Raw genomic sequence first — 19,323 nt, 5'->3', positions numbered from 1 at the left:
GTTCTCCGTCATATGGATGCTAGCGACACTATCATATACATGAGCCAAAAGGCGCAAACAGTCCTGGGCCATGGTAAGGCGACACCCGTGGGATACTGTGCGTGAGGCCGCAAAGTGATATGAGGTGTTACCGGCTAGATCGATGTGGCTTGGAATCGGGGTCCTGACAAGGAACGTATTGAAATAGGGAGCTACAACGTGAGCTATTCATCTACAACACATTTGCAAAGACAATTTAGACTATGTTTATGATAATTGAGTTCATCTAATCAAATTATTTAATGAACTCCCACTCAGATAGACATCCCTCTAGTCATCTAAGTGAAACATGATCCGAATCAACTAGGCCGTGTCCGATCATCACGTGAGACGGACTAGTCATCAACGGTGAACATCTCAAGTTGATCATATCTTCTATACGACTCATGTTCGACCTTTCGGTCTTCCGTGTTCCGAGGCCATGTATGTACTTGCAAGGCTCGTCAAGTCAACCTAAGTGTATTGCGTGTGTAAATCTGGCTTACACCCGTTGTATTCGAACGTTAGAATCTATCACACCCGATCATCACGTGGTGCTTCGAAACAACAAACCTTCGCAATGGTGTACAGTTAGGGGGAACACTTTCCTTGAAATTATTGCGAGGGATCATCTTATTTAAGCTACCATCGTTCTAAGCAAATAAGATGTAAAACATGATAAACATCACATGCAATCAAATAGTGACATGATATGGCCAATATCATTTTGCTCCTTTTGATCTCCATCTTCGGGGCTCCATGATCATCGTTGTCACCGGCATGACACCATGATCTCCATCATCATGATCTCCATCATCGTGTCTTCTTGAAGTTGTGTCGTCATCTATTACTTCTACTACTATGGCTAACGCTTTAGCAATAAAGTAAAGTAATTACATGACGTTTATGTTGACACGTAGGTCATAAATAAATTAAGACAACTCCTATGGCTCCTGCCGGTTGTCATACTCATCGACATGCAAGTCGTGATTCCTATTACAAGAACATGATCAATCTCATGCATCACATATATCATTCATCAGATCCTTTTGGCCAAATCACATCACAAGGCATATGCTGCAAAAACAAGTTAGACGTCCTCTAATTGTTGTTGCAAGTTTTTACGTGGCTGCTAAAGGTTTCTAGCAAGAACGTTTCTTACCTACACCAAAACCACAACGTGATATGCCAATTTTTATTTACCCTTCATAAGAACCCTTTTCATCGAATCCGATCCGACTAAAGTGGGAGAGAGAGACACCCGCTAGCCACCTTATGCAACTAGTGCATGTCAGTCTATGGAACCAGTCCCACGTAAGAGTACGTGTAAGGTCGGTCCGGGCCGCTTCATCCCACGATGCCGCCGAATCAAGATAAGACTAGTAACGGCAAGCAAATTGACAAAATCGACGCCCACAACAACTTGTGTTCTACTCGTGCATAGAAACTACGCATAGACCTAGCTCTGATACCACTGTTGGGGATCGTAGCAGAAATTTAAAATTTTCTACGCATCACCAAGATCAATCTATGGAGTAATCTAGCAACGAGGGGAAGGAGAGAGCATATACATACCCTTGTAGATCGCTAAGCGGAAGTGTTCAAGTGAACGGGGTTGATGGAGTCATACTCGTCGTGATCCAAATCACCGATGATCCTAGTGCCGAACGGACGGCACCTCCACGTTCAACACACGTACAGCCCGATGACGTCTCCTACGCCTTGATCCAGCAAGGGGAGAAGGAGAGGTTGGGGAAGACTCCATCCAACAGCAGCACGACGGCGTGGTGGTGGTGGAGGAGCGTGGGACTCCAGCAGGGCTTCGCCAAGCACTACGAGAGACGAGGAGGGAGAGGGGTAGGGCTGCACCAACAGGGGAGGAACTTCATGTGTTGGGCTGCCCCTTTGCCTCCACTATATATAGGGGGGGAGGGAGGGCTGCGCCCCCACCTAGGGTTTCCACCCTAGGGGTGGCGGCATCCCCAATCCCCATATGGGGTGGCGGCCAAGTGGGGGGGAGAGGGAGACGCACCAGGCATGGGCCTTAGGGCCCATCTGCCCTTAGGGTTTGCCCCTCTTCTCTCTAGGCGCATGGGCCTTGGTGGGGAGGCGCCCCAGCCCACCTAGGGGCTGGTCCCTTCTCACACTTCGCCCATGTATGCCTCCGGGGCCCTTGGCCCCTCCCGGTGGACCCCGGACCCCTCTGGTGGTCCCGGTACATTACCGGTGATGCCCGGAACACTTCCGGTGGCCAAAACCATACTTCCTATATATCAATCTTTACCTCTGGACCATTCCGGAACTCCTCGTGATGTCTGGGATCTCATCCGGGACTCCGAACAACATTCGGTAACCGCGTACATACTTTCCCTATAACCCTAGCGTCATCGAACCTTAAGTGTTTAGACCCTACGGGCTCGGGAGTCATGCAGACATGGCCGAGACAACTCTCCGGTCAATAACCAACAGCGGGATCTGGATACCCATATTGGCTCCCACATGCTCCACGATGATCTCATCGGATGAACCACGATGTCGAGGATTCAATCAATCCCGTATTCAATTCCCTTTGTCTAGCGGTATTGTACTTGCCCGAGATTCGATCGTCAGTATCCCGATACCTTGTTCAATCTCGTTACCGGCAAGTCTCTTTACTCGTTCTGTAACACATCATCCCGTGATCAACTCCTTGGTCACATTGTGCACATTATGATGATGTCCTACCGAGTGGGCTCAGAGATACCTCTCCGTTTACACGGAGTGACAAATCCCAGTCTCGATTCGTGCCAACCCAAGAGACACTTTCGGAGATACCTGTAGTGAACCTTTATAACCACCCAGTTATGTTGTCACGTTTGGCACACCCAAAGTACTCCTACGGTATCCGGGAGTTGCACAATCTCATGGTCTAAGGAAATGATACTTGACATTAGAAAAGCTTTAGCATACGTACTACACGATCTTTGTGTTAGGCTTAGGATTGGGTCTTGTCCATCACATCATTCTCCTAATGATGTGATCCCGTTATCAACGACATCCAATGTCCATGGTCAGGAAACCATAACCATCTATTGATCAACAAGCTAGTCAACTAGAGGCTTACTAGGGACATGGTGTTGTCTATGTATCCACACATGTATCTGAGTTTCCTATCAAATACAATCTAGCATGGATAATAAACGATTATCATGAATAATGAAATATAATAATAACTAATTTATTATTGCCTCTAGGGCATATTTCCAACAGGTGCCAACTGCTACGGGCATATACAATGATCCTCACGAGCCTCTTTTTAGATGGTTGAGCCAGTTTCAAGTAACCGTCATGGCCACTTAAACAAATGTTGTCTTTATAGTTGCCCGATATTCATATAATCATTTCGTTTCTATGTAGATTGTCTCGTTAGGATATCCCGATGTTCAGTTGTCAGAGGCATAAATTGACTTATCCCTAGAGGCATATATTCTTTGGCTGTTCAGCAAGACGATGCTCATGGAGAACCACATGACCACTATTGATGCACCACTCATCGGTGTTACGTGAGAGCTAGATGACGCACGTTGCCCTGGGGACATTCTGCAAGGGAGTGTTGGTTCTGCTGTGTTAGTGGCTATGTACAGAGGTTTGTGCAAAGCTTGCTTGTTGAAGTCTAGAAAACCAGGTCTTGTTTGGTGTCCATTTTTGTTGCAGCTCTGGTCATACGAGAGATTCCCTATTGGACAACCCTATGTCTACGTTGATAGACCTTTTGGTTTGGAGGACATAGCTGGGACTTATGGTTGAGACTTATGTGCCTTCTATCGGGGACTTACCTACTATGGGATCTGTTTGGACACGAAGAGAGGTACTTTTATATTAAGTAACAATTAATTTGATTATTTCTTGCCATTCAATAGTATTACAAATGCTTATTTGTTGTCATGCACATAGACACTTTGCACATGGCCAGGTGAAGAGCTGCTACCCATCCTTCATGGTGCAGTTTGATAGTTTGCGTGAGAATCAAGTTATTTGGGAGCCATACTCACATCAGGCTATATTATCCAGGTGTCCAGTTGGGATTTCTGGATTGTGCACTAGAGATCGGCACTATTGGATGACCAAGGCCAAGTTGGTGTTCGGCATGACGATTGAGGAGATGGCTCTTCATAGGGTGATGAGACAATTCAGTCTATCTCAAGTGCCTCCTCCTGCTCCCCTTGCTTGGCCCGACTTTGTTGGGAAATGTAGTATTTCAAAAAAATCGTACGATCACACAAGATCTATCTAGGATAAGCATAGCAATGAGCGGGGAGAGTGTGTCCACGTACCCTCGTAGACCGAAAGCGGAAGCGTTTAGTAACACGGTTGATGTAGTCGAACGTCTTCGCGATCCAACCGATCAAGTACCGAACGCACGACACCTCCGCCATCTACACACGTTCAGCTCAGTGACGTCCCTCGAACTCTTCATCCAGTTGAGGCCGAGGGAGAGTTTCGTCAGCACGACGGCATGGTGACGGTAAAGGGTAAGTTACCGACGCAGAGCTTCGCCTAAGCACTACGACAATATGACCGAGGAGGAAAACTGTGGAGGGGGGCACCGCACACGGCTAAAGATCAACTTGTGTGTCTATGGGGTGCCCCCTCCCCCGTATATAAAGGAGGGGAGGAGGAGGAGGGCCAGCCACAAGGGGCATGCCCAAGGGGGGATTCCTACTCCTAGTAGGAGTAGGTTTCCCCCTTTCCTAGTCCAAGTAGGAGAAGAAGGAAGGAGAGGAAGAAGAGAAGGAAAGGGGGGCCGCCCCTAGCCCGAGTCCAATTCGGTTTGGGCTAGGGGGGCACACCTTAGCCCGCCTCCTATCTTCCACCACTAGGCCCATGAGGCCCAATAACTTCCGGGGGGTCCGGTAACCCCCGGTACTCCGAAACTTATCCGTAACGACCCGAACCATTCCAGTGTCCGAATGTAGCCATCCATATATAAATCTTTATGTCTTGACCATTTCGAGACTCCTCATCATGTCCGTGATCTCATCCGGGACTCCGAACAACCTTCAGTACATCAAATCACATAAACTCATAATATGAATCGTCATCAAACGTTAAGCGCGCGGACCCTACGGGTTCGAGAAATACGTAGACATGACCAAGACACATCTCCGGTCAATAACCAATAGCGGAACCTGGATGCTCATATTGGCTCCTACATATTCTACGAAGACCTTTATCGGTCAAACCGCACAACAACATACGTTGTTCTCTTTGTCATCGGTATGTTACTTGCCCCAGATTCGATCGTCGGTATCATCATACCTAGTTCAATATCGTTACCGACAAGTCTCTTTACTCATTCCGTAATGCATCATCCCGCAAATAACTCATTAGCTACATTTCTTGCATTACTGAGAGGGCCCAGAGATACCTCTCCGACAATCGGAGTGACAAATCCTAATCTTGATCTATGCCAACTCAACAAACACCATCGGAGACACCTATAGAGCATCTTTATAATCACCTAGTTATGTTGTGACGTTTGATAGCACACTAAGTGTTCCTCCGGTGTTCGAGAGTTGCATAATCTCATAATCATAGGAACATGTATAAGTCATGAAGAAAGCAATAGCAATAAGCTAAACGATCATAGTGCTAAGCTAACGGATGGGTCTTGTCCATCACATCATTCTCTAATGATGTGATCCCGTACATCAAATGACAACATATGTCTATGGCTAGGAAACTTAACCATCTTTGATTAACGAGCTAGTCTAGTAGAGGCATACTAGGGACACTCTATTTGTCTATGTATTCACACATGTACTAAGTTTCCGATTAATACAATTCTAGCATGAATAATAAACATTTATCATGATATAAGGAAATATAAATAACAACTTTATTATTGCCTCTAGGGCATATTTGCTTCAATCTCCCACTTGCACTAGAGTCAATAATCTAGATTACATAGTAATGATTCTAACACCTATGGAGTCTCGGTGTTGATCATGTTTTGCTCGTGAGAGAGGCTTAGTCAATGGGTCTGCAACATTCAGATCCGTATATATCTTGCAAATCTCTATGTCTCCCTCCTTTACTTGATCGCGGATGGAATTGAAGCGTCTCTTGAGGTGCTTGGTTCTCTTGTGAAATCTGGATTCATTTGCCAAGGCAATTGCACCAATATTGTCACAAAAGATTTTCATTGGACCCGATGCACTAGGTATGACACCTGATCGGATATGAAGTCCTTCATCCAGACTCTTTCATTTGCTTCTTCCGAATCAGCTATGTACTCTGCTTCACACGTAGATCCCGCCACAATGCTCTGTTTAGAACTCCACCAACTGACGGCTCCACCATTCAATATAAATACGTATCTGATTTGTGACTTAGAGTCATCCGGGTCAGTGTCAATGCTTGCATCGACGTAACCATTTACGACAAGCTCTTTACCACCTCCATAAACAAGAACATATCCTTAGTCCTTTTCAGGTATTTCAGGATGTTCTTGACCGCTGTCCATTGATTCACTCCTGGATTACTTTGGTACCTCCATGCTAAACTAATAGCAAGGCACACATCAGGTCTGGTACACAACATTGCATACATGATAGAACCTATGGCTGAAGCATAGGGAATGACTTTCATTTTCTCTCTACTTCTGCAGTGGTCGAGCATTGAGTCTGACTCTACTTCACACCTTGTAACACAGGCAAGAACCCTTTCTTCGCTTGATCCATTTTGAACTTCTTCAAAACTTTATCAAGGTATGTGCTTGTGTTACAAGGAGTTAAGGTATGTGCTTGCTTGATCCATTTTGAAGAAGTCCCCGCTCACTTTATCAAGGTATGTGCTTGCTTGATCCATTTTGAAGAAGTTCCCACTCACTTCATACCTACATAGCTCCCACTCACTTTCTTGTAAATACAGGCTTCTCCGAAAGTCTGTATAAAACCATATGCTTTGATCACAATATCAAAGCGTATATTCCAACTCTGAGATGCTTGCACCATTCCATAAATGGATCACTGGAGCTTGCACACTTTGTTAGCACCTTTTGGATCGACAAAACCTTCTGGTTGTATCAAATACAGCTCTTCTTTAAGATATCCATTAAGAAATGCAGTTCTGACATCCATTTGCCAAATTTCACAATCATAAAATGTGGCCATTGCTAACATGATTCGGACAGGCTTAAACATCGCTACGGGTGAGAAGGCCTCATTGTAGTCAGCTCCTTGAACTTGTCGAAAACCTTTTGCAACAAGTTGAGCTTTGTAAATAGTAACATTACCGTCAGCGTCAGTCTTCTTCTTGAAGATCCATTTATTCTCTATGGCTTGCCGATCATTGGGCAAGTCAACCAAAGTCCACACTTTGTTCTCATACATGGATCCCATCTCAGATTTCATGGCCTCAAGCCATTTCGTGGAATCTGGGCTCATCATCGCTTCCTCATAGTTCATAGGTTCGTCATGGTCAAGTAACATGACTTCCAAAATAGGATTACCGTACCACTCTGGTGCGGATCTTACTTTGGTTGACCTATGAGTTTTGGTAGTAATTTGATCAGAAGTTTCATGATCATCATCATTAGCTTCCTCACTAATTGGTGTAGGAATCACTGGAACTGATTTTTGAGATGAACTACTTTCCAATAAGGGAGCAGGTACGATTACCTCATCAAGTTCTACTTTCCTCCCACTCACTTCTTTCGAGAGAAACTCCTTCTCTAGAAAGGATCCATTCTTAGCAATAAATATCTTGCCTTCGGATCTGTGATAGAAGGTGTACCCAACCGTCTCTTTTGGGTATCCTATGAAGACACATTTCTCCGATTTGGGTTCGAGCATATCAGGTTGAAGCTTTTTCACATAAGCATCGCAGCCCCAAACTTTAAGAAATGACAACTTTGGTTTCTTGCCAAACCACAGTTCATATGTTGTCGTCTCAATGGATTTAGATGGTGCCCTATTTAACGTGAATGCAGCCGTCTGTAAAGCATAACCCCAAAACTATAGCGGTAAATCATTAAGAGACATCATATATCGCACCATATCTAATAAAGTACGATTACAATGTTCGGACACACCATTACGCTGTGGTGTTCCGGGTGGCGTGACTTGCGAAATTATTCCGTATTGTTTCAAATGAAGACCAAACTCGTAACTCAAATATTCACCTCCATGATCAGATCGTAGAACCTTTATTTTCTTGTTACGATCATTTTCCACTTCACTCTGAAATTCTTTGAACTTTTCAAATGTTTCAGACTTATGTTTCATCAAGTAGGTATACCCATATCTGCTCAAATCATCTGTGAAGGTCAGAAAATAACGATACCAGCTGCAAGCATCAACACTCATCGGACCGCATACATCAGTATGTATTATTTTCAACAAGTGTGTTGCTCGCCCCATTGTTCCGGAGAACGGAGTCTTAGTAATCTTTCCCATGAGGCATGGTTCGCAAGCATCAAGTGATTCATAATCAAGTGATTCCAAAAGCCCATCAGCATGGAGTTTCTTCATGCGCTTTACACCAATATGACCTAAACAGCAGTGCCACAAATAAGTTGCACTATCATTATTAAACTTATATCTTTTGGCTTAAATACTATGAATATGTGTATCACTACTATCAAGATTTAATAAAAATAGACCACTCATCAAGGGTGCATGACCATAAAAGATATTACTCATATAAATTGAACAAGCATTATTCTTTGATTTAAATGACTAACTGTCTCGCATCAAACAAGATCCAGATATAATGTTCATGCTTAACGCTGGCACCAAATAACAATTATTTAGGTCTAAAACTAATCCCGAAGGTAGATGTAGAGGTAGCGTGTCGACGACGATCACATCGACTTTGGAACAATTTCCCACGCGCATCGTCACCTCGTCCTTAGCCAATCTTCACTTAATCCGTACCTTCTATTTTGAGTTGCAAATATGAGCAACATAACCAGCATCAAATAACCAGGCGATACTACCAGCATTAGTAAGGTACACATCAATAACATGTATATCAAATATATCTTTCACTTTGCCATCCTTCTTATCCGCCAAATACTTGGGGCAGTTTCGCTTCCAGTGACCAGTTGATGACCCACAAGTATAGGGGATCACAACAGTTTTCGAGGGTAGAGTATTCAACCCAAATTTATTGATTCGACACAAGGGGAGCCAAAGAATATTCTCAAGTATTAGTAGCTGAGTTGTCAATTCAACCACACCTGGAAACTTAATATCTGCAGCAAGGTATTTAGTAGCAAAGTAATATGATAGTAGTGGTAACGGTGGTAAAAGGTAACGGTAGCAAAAGTAATATTTTTGGTGTTTTATAGTGATGATAACAATAGCAACGGAAAAGTAAATAAGCGAAGAACAATATATGGAAAGCTCGTAGGCAATGGATCGGTGATAGAGAATTATGCCGGATGCGATCGATCATGTAACAGTCATAACCTAGGGTGACACAGAACTAGCTCCGGTTCATCAATGTAATGTAGGCATGTATTCCGAATATAGTCATACGTGCTTATGGAAAGAACTTGCATGACATCTTTTGTCCTACACTCCCGTGGCAGCGGGGTCCTATTGGAAACTAAGGGATATTAAGGCCTCCTTTTAATAGAGTACCAGACCAAAGCTTTAACACATAGTGAATACATGAACTCCTCAAACTACGGTCATCACCGGGAGTCGTCCCGACTATTGTCACTTCGGGGTTGCCGGATCATAACACATAGTAGGTGACTATAGACTTGCAAGATAGGATCAAGAACTCTCATATATTAATGAAAACATAACAGGTTGAGATCTGAAATCATGGCACTCGGGCCCTAGTGACAAGCATTAAGCATAGCAAAGTCATAGCAACATCAATCTCAGAACATAGTGGATACTAGAGATCAAACCCTAACAAAACTAACTCGATTACATGATAAATCTCATCCAACCCATCACCGTCCAGCAAGCCTACGATGGAATTACTCACGCACGGCGGTGAGCATCATGAAATTGGTGATGGAGGAAGGTTGATGATGACGATGGCGACGGATTCCCCTCTCCGGAGCCCCGAACGGACTCCAGATCAGCCCTCCCGAGAGAGTTTAGGGCTTGGTGGCGGCTCCGTGTCGTAAAACGTGATGAATCCTTCTCCCTGATTTTTTTCTCCCCGGAAGTGAATATATGGAGTCAGGGTTGAGGTCGGTGGAGCGTTAGGGGGCCCATGAGGCAGGGGGCGCGCCCAGGGGGTAGGGCGCGCCCCCACCCTCGTGGATAGGTGGAGGCCCCCCTGACGTGGATTCTTCTTCCAGTATTTTTTATATATTCCAAAATAATTTTCTGTTGATTTTCAGGTCATTCCGAGAACTTTTATTTCTGCACAAACATAACACCATGGCAATTCTGCTGAAAACAGCGTCAGTCCGGGTTAGTTCCATCCAAATCATGCAAGTTAGAGTCAAAAACAAGGGCAAAAGTGTTTGGAAAAGTAGATATGACGGAGACTTATCACCAGTCCCTTTGCAGTAGAAGCACTCAGTCTCAGACTTAGGTCCAGACTTGGGCTTCTTCACTTAAGCAGCAACTTGCCTGTCGTTCTTCTTGAAGTTCCCCTTCTTCCCTTTGCCCTTCTTCTTGAAACTAGTGGTCTTGTTGACCATCAACACTTGATGCTCCTTCTTAATTTTTACCTCCACAGCCTTGGCAATGATTGAAGAACGCTGTCAATGACACTATGGAAGATTAACTCCCAGCTGAGTCAAGTGATTGTGGTACCCCAGACATTCTGAGTACATGCTCACTGGCAGAACTATTCTCCTCCATTTTGCAGTTGTAGAACTCATTGGAGACTTCATATATCTCAATCCGGGCATTTGCTTGAAATATTAACTTCAACTCCTGGAACATCTCATATGCTCCATGACGTTCAAATGTCGTTCAAGCCCTGTTCTAAGATGTAAAGCATGGCACACTGAACTATCGAGTAGTCATCAACTTTGCTCAGCCAAACGTTCATAACATCTGGGGTTGCTCCTGCAGCGGGTTTGGCACCTAGCAGTGCTTCCAGGACGTAATTCTTCTGTGCAGCGATGAGGATAATCCTCAACTTACGGACCCAGTCCGTGTAGTTGCTACCATCATATTTCAACTTAGCTTTCTCTAGGAACGCATTAAAATTCAACGGAACAGTAGCACGGGCCATTTATCTACAACAACATAGACATGCAAAATACTATCAGGTACTAAGTTCATGATAAATTAAAGTTCAATTAATCATATTACTTAAGAACTCCCACTTAGATAGACATCTCTCTAATTATCTAAGTGATCACGTGATCGATATCAACTAAACCATGTCCGATCATCACGTGAGATGGAGTAGTTTTCAATGGTGAACATCACTATGTTGATCATATCTAATATATGATTCACACTCGACCTTTAGGTCTCAGTGTTCCGAGGCCATATCTGCATATGCTAGGCTCGTCAAGTTTAACCCGAGCATTCTACATGTGCAAAACTGGCTTGCACCCGTTGTATGTGAACGTAGAGCTTATCACAGCCGATCATCACGTGGTGTCTCGGCACGACGAACTGTAGCAATGGTGTGTACTCTGGGAGAACACTTATACCTTGAAATTTAGTGAGATATCATCTTATAATGCTACTGCCGTACTAAGCAAAATAAGATGCATAAAGGATAAACATCACATGCAATCAATATAAGTGATATGATATGGCCATCATCATCTTGTGCCTTTGATCTCCACCTTCAAAGCACCGTCATGATCACCATCGTCACCGGCTTGACACCTTGATCTCCATCGAAGCATCGTTATCGTCTCGCCAACTATTGCTTCCACGACTATCGCTACCGCTTAGTGATAAAGTAAAGCAATTACATGGCGATTGCATTTCATACAATAAAGAGACAACCATATGTCTCCTGCCAGTTGCCGATAACTGTTACAAAACATGATCATCTCAAACAACAATTTATATATCATCATGTCTTGACCATATCACATCACAACAAGCCCTGAAAAAACAAGTTAGACGTCCCCTACTTTGTTGTTGCAAGTTTTACGTGGCTGCTACGGGCTTCTAACAAGAACCGTTCTTACCTACGCATCAAAACCACAATGATTTTTGTCAAGTGTGTTGTTTTAACCTTCAACAATGACCGGGTGTAGTCACACTCGATTCAACTAAAGCTGGAGAAACAGACACCCACTAGCCACCTATGTGCGAAGAACGTCTGTAGAACGAGTCTCATGAACGCGGTCATGTAATGTCGGTCTGGGCAGCTTCATCCAACAATACCACCGAATCAAAGTATGACATGCTCATAAGCAGTATGACTATTATCGCCCACAACTCTTTGTGTTCTACTCGTGCATATAACATCTACGCATAGACATGGCTCTGATACCATTGTTGGGGAACGTAGTATTTCAAAAAAAATCCTACGATCATGCAAGATCTATCTAGGAGAAGAATAGCAACAAGCAGGGAGAGTGTGTCCACGTACCCTCGTAGACCGAAAGCAGAAGCGTTTAGTAACGCGGTTGATGTAGTCGAATGTCTTCGCGATCCAATTGATCAAGTACAGAACGTATGGCACCTCCGCGATCTGCACACGTTCAGCTCGGTGACGTCCCTCGAACTCTTGATCCAGTTGAGGTTGAGGGAGAGTTTCGTCAGCACGACGGCGTGGTGACGGTTATGATGAAGTTACCGACGCAGGGCTTCGCCTAAGCACTACGACAATATGACCGAGGTGGAAAACTGTGGAGGGGCACACCGCACACGGCTAAAGATCAACTTGTGTGTTTATGGGGTGCCCCCCTTCCCCATATATAAAGGAGGGGAGGAGGAGGACGGTCGGCCACAAGGTGCGCGCCCAAGGGAGGATTCCCACTCCTAATAGGAGTAGGTTTGCCCCTTTCCTAGTCCAAGTAGGAGAAGAAGGAAGGAGAGAAATAAGAGAAGGAAAGGGGGGCCGACCCCCTAGCCCTAGTCCAATTCGGTTTGGGCTAGGGGCGCGCGCGCCACACGTTGGCCTGCCTCCTCTCTTCCACCACTAGGCCCATGAGGCCCAATAACTTCCGGGGGGGTCCAGTAACCCCTGGTACTCTGAAACTTATCCGAAACGACCTGAACCATTCCGGTGTCCAAATATAGCCTTCCAATATATGAATCTTTGTGTCTCGACCATTTCGAGACTCCTCGTCATGTCCGTGATCTCATCCGGGACCCCGAAGAACCTTCGGTACATCAAATCACATAAACTCATAATACGAACCGTCATCGAACATTAAGCATGCGGACCCTACGGGTTTGAGAACTATGTAGACATGACCGAGACATATCTCCGGTCAATAACCAATAGCGGAACTTGGATGTTCATATTGGCTCCTACATATTCTACGAAGATCTTTATCGGTCAAACCGCACAACAACATACGTTGTTCCCTTTGTCATCGGTATGTTACTTGCCCGAGATTCGATCGTCGATGTCATCATACCTAGTTCAATATCATTACCGGCAAGTCTCTTTACTCGTTCTGTAATGCATCATCCTGCAACTAACTCATTAGCTACATTGCTTGCGAGGCTTATAGTGATGTGCATTACCGAGAGGGCCCAGAGATACCTCTCCGACAATCGGAGTAACAAATCCTAATCTCGATCTATGCCAACTCAACAAACACCATCGGAGACACCTGTAGAGCATCTTTATAATCACCCAGTTACGTTGTGACGTTTGATAGCACACTAAGTATTCCTCCAGTGTTCGGGAGTTGCATAATCGCATAGTCATAGGAACATGTATAAGTCATGAAGAAAGCAATAGCAATAAACTAAACGATCATAGTGTTAAGCTAACGAATGGGTCTTGTCCATCACATCATTCTCTAATGATGTGATCCCGTTCATCAAATGACAACACATGTCTATGGCTAGGAAACTTAACCATCTTTGATTAACGAGCTAGTCTAGTAGAGGCATACTAGGGACACTCTGTTTGTCTATGTATTCACACATGTACTAAGTTTCCGGTTAATACAATTCTAGCATGAATAATAAACATTTAGCATGATATAAGGAAATATAAATAACAACTTTATTATTGCCTCTAGGGCTTATTTCCTTCAGGCTCATCTCTTAGAATAAAGCCCCACCCCCAGTCGTTGTGGCTGCTTGCTTGCTGCCGTCAACATTAATGTTGATGGATTCATGCCCAGGGGCAGCCCATACGTTCTCCATCATCGTTCGATGCAAGTTCTTTCCCTTCAGAAATGTGCAGTGTCCCGATTGTGCGCGAATTCTCTTCATAACTGAGATTGCATTCCGCATTGGTTCACTCGCATTTATCTTATTGCGTGTGTCCCATCACCCCCAGAGCATTATAATGCAATCACTTTTCTGTTTGTCCAGGAGGGTCAATATCTTAGTCACCACCTCTTTATCACAGCGTAGTAGCAGGTCCTGGCGTGTCTGTTCTAGATTCATTTCTCTCCACACCTATTTCACATTTTTGCATCCTCATCAAGCCGCAAACAAACTTGGAATCTCTTATCAGGTTCCATCCCTTTCCTGGCAATATTCAGTAGATGAGGCAAGCTGTTATGAGCTAGCTGCCATAGAAAATGTTTCATTTTTGGCAGGCAGCAACACTTCCAGATTTCACTCCATTTGAACTTTTCAATGTGTCCACTTGCCTCTCCCACCTGCCTTTTAGCTTGTTGCTCTTGCTCTCACTGATACGCAAATTTTACTGAGAAACGGCCCTTGTCGTCAAAACGCCTGGCTCAGAAATCCTCGAACAGTAGAATGGCAAGGATAGTACGTGCATCTTGCTGTCAGAAGATCTCATATTTTTGAGTGGCAATAGGAATGGATGAAATGGCAATCAACATTGTTCCAACCCTGCTACACCAACGAAGAAAGATCTGAATCATATCACCTGTTTCTAGTGCAAGAACCCAGGGCACTATGCCACTGATTGTCCTGATGCGAAGAACAGGAATGGCAATGGAAGTTCTGGAAGCAAGAAGCCAAATTCTTTCACTAGAGGTCGGGTGAACCATGTCAATGTGGAAGAAGTCTATGAGTAGCCAGACGCAATGTTTGGTAAGTTTTTACTCAATCCCCATCCAGTATTAATTTTCTTTTTTAACTCTAGTGAACACCCGCTGCCCTCGAACCGTGCCAGCCGCCACTTTGCGAAAGATCGAAGGGCCCCATCGCCGCCGACACCGACGGCCTTTAACCTTCAACGCACCACGATGACAGCGAGGAGGGGAGAAGGGAGGGTTGAGGCTGGCGGCTAGGGTTTCCCCCACGGTCGCTCGCGAGAGCGACGCGAGAAGGGGAGGGGGGGTGGAGGTTAATGGATTCAATCCCAACTCAAGGATGATGATACTAGGCAAAGATATTTCATTAGGGAACCTTATAGTCAACTGCCTAATTTTGATTATTCACAAAGGGCCATTGGCGATGCTTCATGAAAATTTAATCCAGAACGGTTTGATCAATAATCATTTTACTTTTTCTTTGGACTATCGCCTTCTAAAGCTATTGTGAGATGTCATAACATTTATGTGAAGTTGTGCATCGATGGCTCCTATGCAGATGATGGCTCAGTGGGTGCTGGCATGGTACTAAGAGATGACAAGGGGGCTATCATTTTTTCTTCAAGTAGAAAACATTTTTTTCCTGTCGAGAAGCATTGGAAGCTGAATTGTGTGCTTGTATGGAAGGTTTGTCTTTTGACATCCAGAGAAGCGATTTACCCATTGAGATCGGTATGGATTCTCGTGTTGCAGTAAAGTTGATCCAAGCAAAGGGGGTGGGTAGATCGATCTACGCTTCGCTCATAATGGAGATCAAGTATCTTATGTATCTTCGTGAATTTTGTATTACTCATGTATATCATAGCCAAAATAAGTTGAGTGATAGCATAGCTAAGTTTGCTCGTCTAGAGGGCAGAACTATGACATGGGTAGGCCCAGGCCCTACTGATGTTATAGAGTTAGCTACGATTGATTGTATGAATCTTCGAGATGAGTAATACATGATTTTCGCCCACAAAAACGAAGAAGAAGATATGCCTTTCGGTTATGAATCAACAAAAAGTTAGATAACCAAATTGGTAATCGGTTCGTGAGTGATTATTTATTTTCCATGTGGTGAAAACTATATTTTCTACCATTAGTATTAGTATTATGTTTAATCTTTTTACAATCATGAAAAATTGAAATGGGGCACTCTGTGAATGTCTTAACATGCTTCGTTTGCTTGCTAGTATTTATTTTAAAATTTCCCAACTAACTTGTCATTTGCTTGCTAGTATTTAAGTCAACACGTATGTACAACAATCTTCAGTTTTTACCGTCAAATTTTATGTGATATGTGATGTCATAATTATATTTGTTATGTTATCTTTGAGTTAAACCCAGGCATGGACAGCCCGGCCCGAAAACCCGGCCCGGCCCGGGCTTGACGTTCAGGCTGGGCTCAGGCCTTGTTTTCCAGCCTGGAAGATAGTTTGGGCTGGGCTCGGGCTTCAAGTTTTTTGTTTTTCAGACTAGGCTTGCACGTGTGTACACTAAAAAATAGCATTCTGGCTGGGCTTTTGGGCTTTAGGCTTGATTTCGGGTTGGGCTCGGGCATGACGACCAACAGATCCCTGCGCAGGTCGCTAAATAGGAGGACTCCTTTCGAATAGCTCGTCTCGTATAGCGCGTCTATTTTCAGTCTGTAAGTTAATGTGGAAATGTCATAATTAATATTTATGTTTATATTTTGAAAAAATAAATATCGATGATTATCCAAAGGGTGTTTAATAAAACAAAATCTTTTTATCCACCTTTTATAGTATTTATTTACATAATAAAGTATATATATATATATATGTGCAATGATAAATAAACATCTTAACATTTCGTTTATGTATAAGGATATTCCTTTTTTTTCCCGCAGAAAAATGGAGTGTCCTTATACGCATTACTTGGGCACAGCTGTTGATCGGTCCATCGATCCAACGCTTTACACGTGAGTTTTGGGTCTATCTTTGTAGTACAGAAGATTACTCCTCCTACGTGAAAACAATCTTTACAGGTAGGTTTGTGTCTATCTTTTTCTTTGTATGGCTCTGCCGCTACGCTGCAAGACCTCTCTCTCCATATACCGACCCTTGTGCTTCGCTCCTCACACTCTCCGTGCATCTCCACGCTTACTACTAGCTACTCTATCTAGCTAGTGATTATTGTGGTTCCGCGCGCATCGCTCGCCATGTCGGCGCCATCGCAGCTAAGCAAGGACCCGCACAACAATTACTTCGACTTTGGGGCAGCGCGACAGGTGCCGGAAACCCACACGTGGGAGGGGCTGTACGAGCACCCGCTGGTGGACGGCGGCGTCGGGGCCGCGGAGGACGCCGTGCCGGTGGTGGATTTGCGGGACCCACATGCAGCCGAGGCCGTGGCGCGTGCGTCGGAGCAGTGGGGAACGTTCCTGCTCGAGGGCCACGGCATTCCGAGCGAGCTGCTCGCGCGCGTCGAGGCCCGAATTGCTAGCGTGTTCGCGTTGCCGGCGTCGGAGAAGATGCGCGCCGCGCGGCAGGACGGCCAGTCCCACGGCTATGGACTGCCACCCATCGCCTCCTACTTCCCCAAGACCACGTGGTCTGAGGGCTACACCTTGTCCCCGGCCAACCTCCGAGCCGAGCTCCGCAAGATCTGGCCCGACGCCGGCGAGGACTACCGCCACTTCTGGCATGTGTTCATACATCGGACGCTGGAGAAAACTTTTTACTACTACTGTACTTATATTGTTGTGTAACTTGTGTTAATCGTATGATGTGCAGTGACGTGATGGAGGAGTTCCACAGGCAGATGCTAGCGGTGGTTGACAAGCTGACGGTGTTGTTCCTCGCAGCGCTCGGGGTCGCCGGCGTCGAGGCGGGGCGCAAGATCGTGGAGACCATGTCCGAGACCGTGACCATGCACATCAACTGGTACGTAGTACAACTGGCAACACCTTTTTTTTGTTTTTGACGTGAGGTGGCAACACCCTTATGTAGCAGCCACAACGTGCAATCTAACACTACGTGTCGTGTACTGCTGTCTAAAACAAATACACCTCAACGCGTACGTAGTACAAGTGGCAACACCCTTACATGCCGTGTAGCAGCCACAACGTGCAATCTTATCTAACACTACGTGTCGTGTACTGTAGTCTAAAATACACTTTGCAACGCATGCAGGTACCCCAAGTTCCCTGACCCGAAGCGAACACTGGGCCTGGCGACGCACACGGACTCGGGGTTCTTCACGTTCCTGATGCAGAGCCACGTTTCTGGGCTGCAGCTGTTCCGGCGCGAGCCAGACAGGTGGGTTGGGGTGCCACCCGGGGCACTCATCGTCAACATCGGCGACCTCTTCCAGATCCTCACCAACGGCCGCTTCCGCAGCACATACCACCGCGCCGTCGTCAACCGCGAAAGCACCCGGGTGTCCGTGGCCTACCATCTCGGCCCGCCCGCCGACGCCAAGGTAGCGCCCCTCAGGGAAGCCGTGGGCGGCGGCAAGCCCGCCTACCGCACCGTCACGTGGCGAGAGTACTTCCTTGTGCGCAAGGAGGCCTTCACCACCGGCGGCTCCGCGCTCCAGATGGTCTCCCTCAGCCCGGGTGACCACAACAACGATGGTGATGGCGCCGACCAAATAAGTGAAATCTCTTCATAGATCGGCGCCAGCCATCACCAAAGACCGATTCGACCGATACAAAAATTCATGAAAATGGACTAAAAATGGCAATTTATATGTGGAATCTCTATATGATCATATATCCCATGTGGACAAGATAGATCCTTTAGACATCTGTGGAAGGTGAAAATTGCCGTTAAGATCGAAATCTGGACATGATAGATAAATCCTGGAGGCTAGCTTGGCTAGCTTCGTGTTGATTTCCTTTTTCAAAAGTACTGGCTGTGATAAATTCCTACGTGCATGTCATGTTCGTCGGAAAGTACTCGGCCAGACCAGGCCTGCACCAACAATCTCAGAATGGATGGATCGCGTCAGGTCAGGAGAAGAAAATACAGCGGTTTCATGGTTTGCAAGTATACTCTTGGTATTTATTTTGTGTGTTCCAATTTTACCCCTTGAACAAATATACTGTTGATTTGGTCTAGTAGTATTGGAGGGTATAGTCCATTGAATAACTGAAAATAAACGGCTCCTATTATTTAGATGTACCATAAAAGGATTCTTTCCCAACAGCATAGCTACCCACTTGA

At 45.1% G+C, this 19,323-nt stretch overlaps 1 protein-coding gene across 1 annotated transcript; it reads left to right on the top strand.

Annotated features, from left to right (window-relative positions):
- Positions 1-17,192: 17,192 nt before the first annotated feature.
- On the top strand, positions 17,193-19,028 carry LOC147987403 (gibberellin 3-beta-dioxygenase 2-3-like). The gene is made up of 3 exons (XM_087545298.1): positions 17,193-17,797; positions 17,890-18,039; positions 18,289-19,028. The coding sequence occupies exons 1-3, from the start codon at positions 17,316-17,318 to the stop codon at positions 18,767-18,769; spliced, it is 1,113 nt and encodes a 370-aa protein (XP_087401424.1). The 5' UTR covers positions 17,193-17,315; the 3' UTR covers positions 18,770-19,028.
- The last annotated feature ends 295 nt before the right edge of the window (positions 19,029-19,323 follow it).

Source organism: Triticum urartu, chromosome 2A (assembly GCF_056163025.1).
Source record: "Triticum urartu cultivar PI428250 chromosome 2A, HENAU_Tu73, whole genome shotgun sequence".
Classification (NCBI taxonomy): Eukaryota; Viridiplantae; Streptophyta; class Magnoliopsida; order Poales; family Poaceae; genus Triticum; species Triticum urartu.
This window is presented reverse-complemented; position numbering and strand designations above follow the sequence as displayed.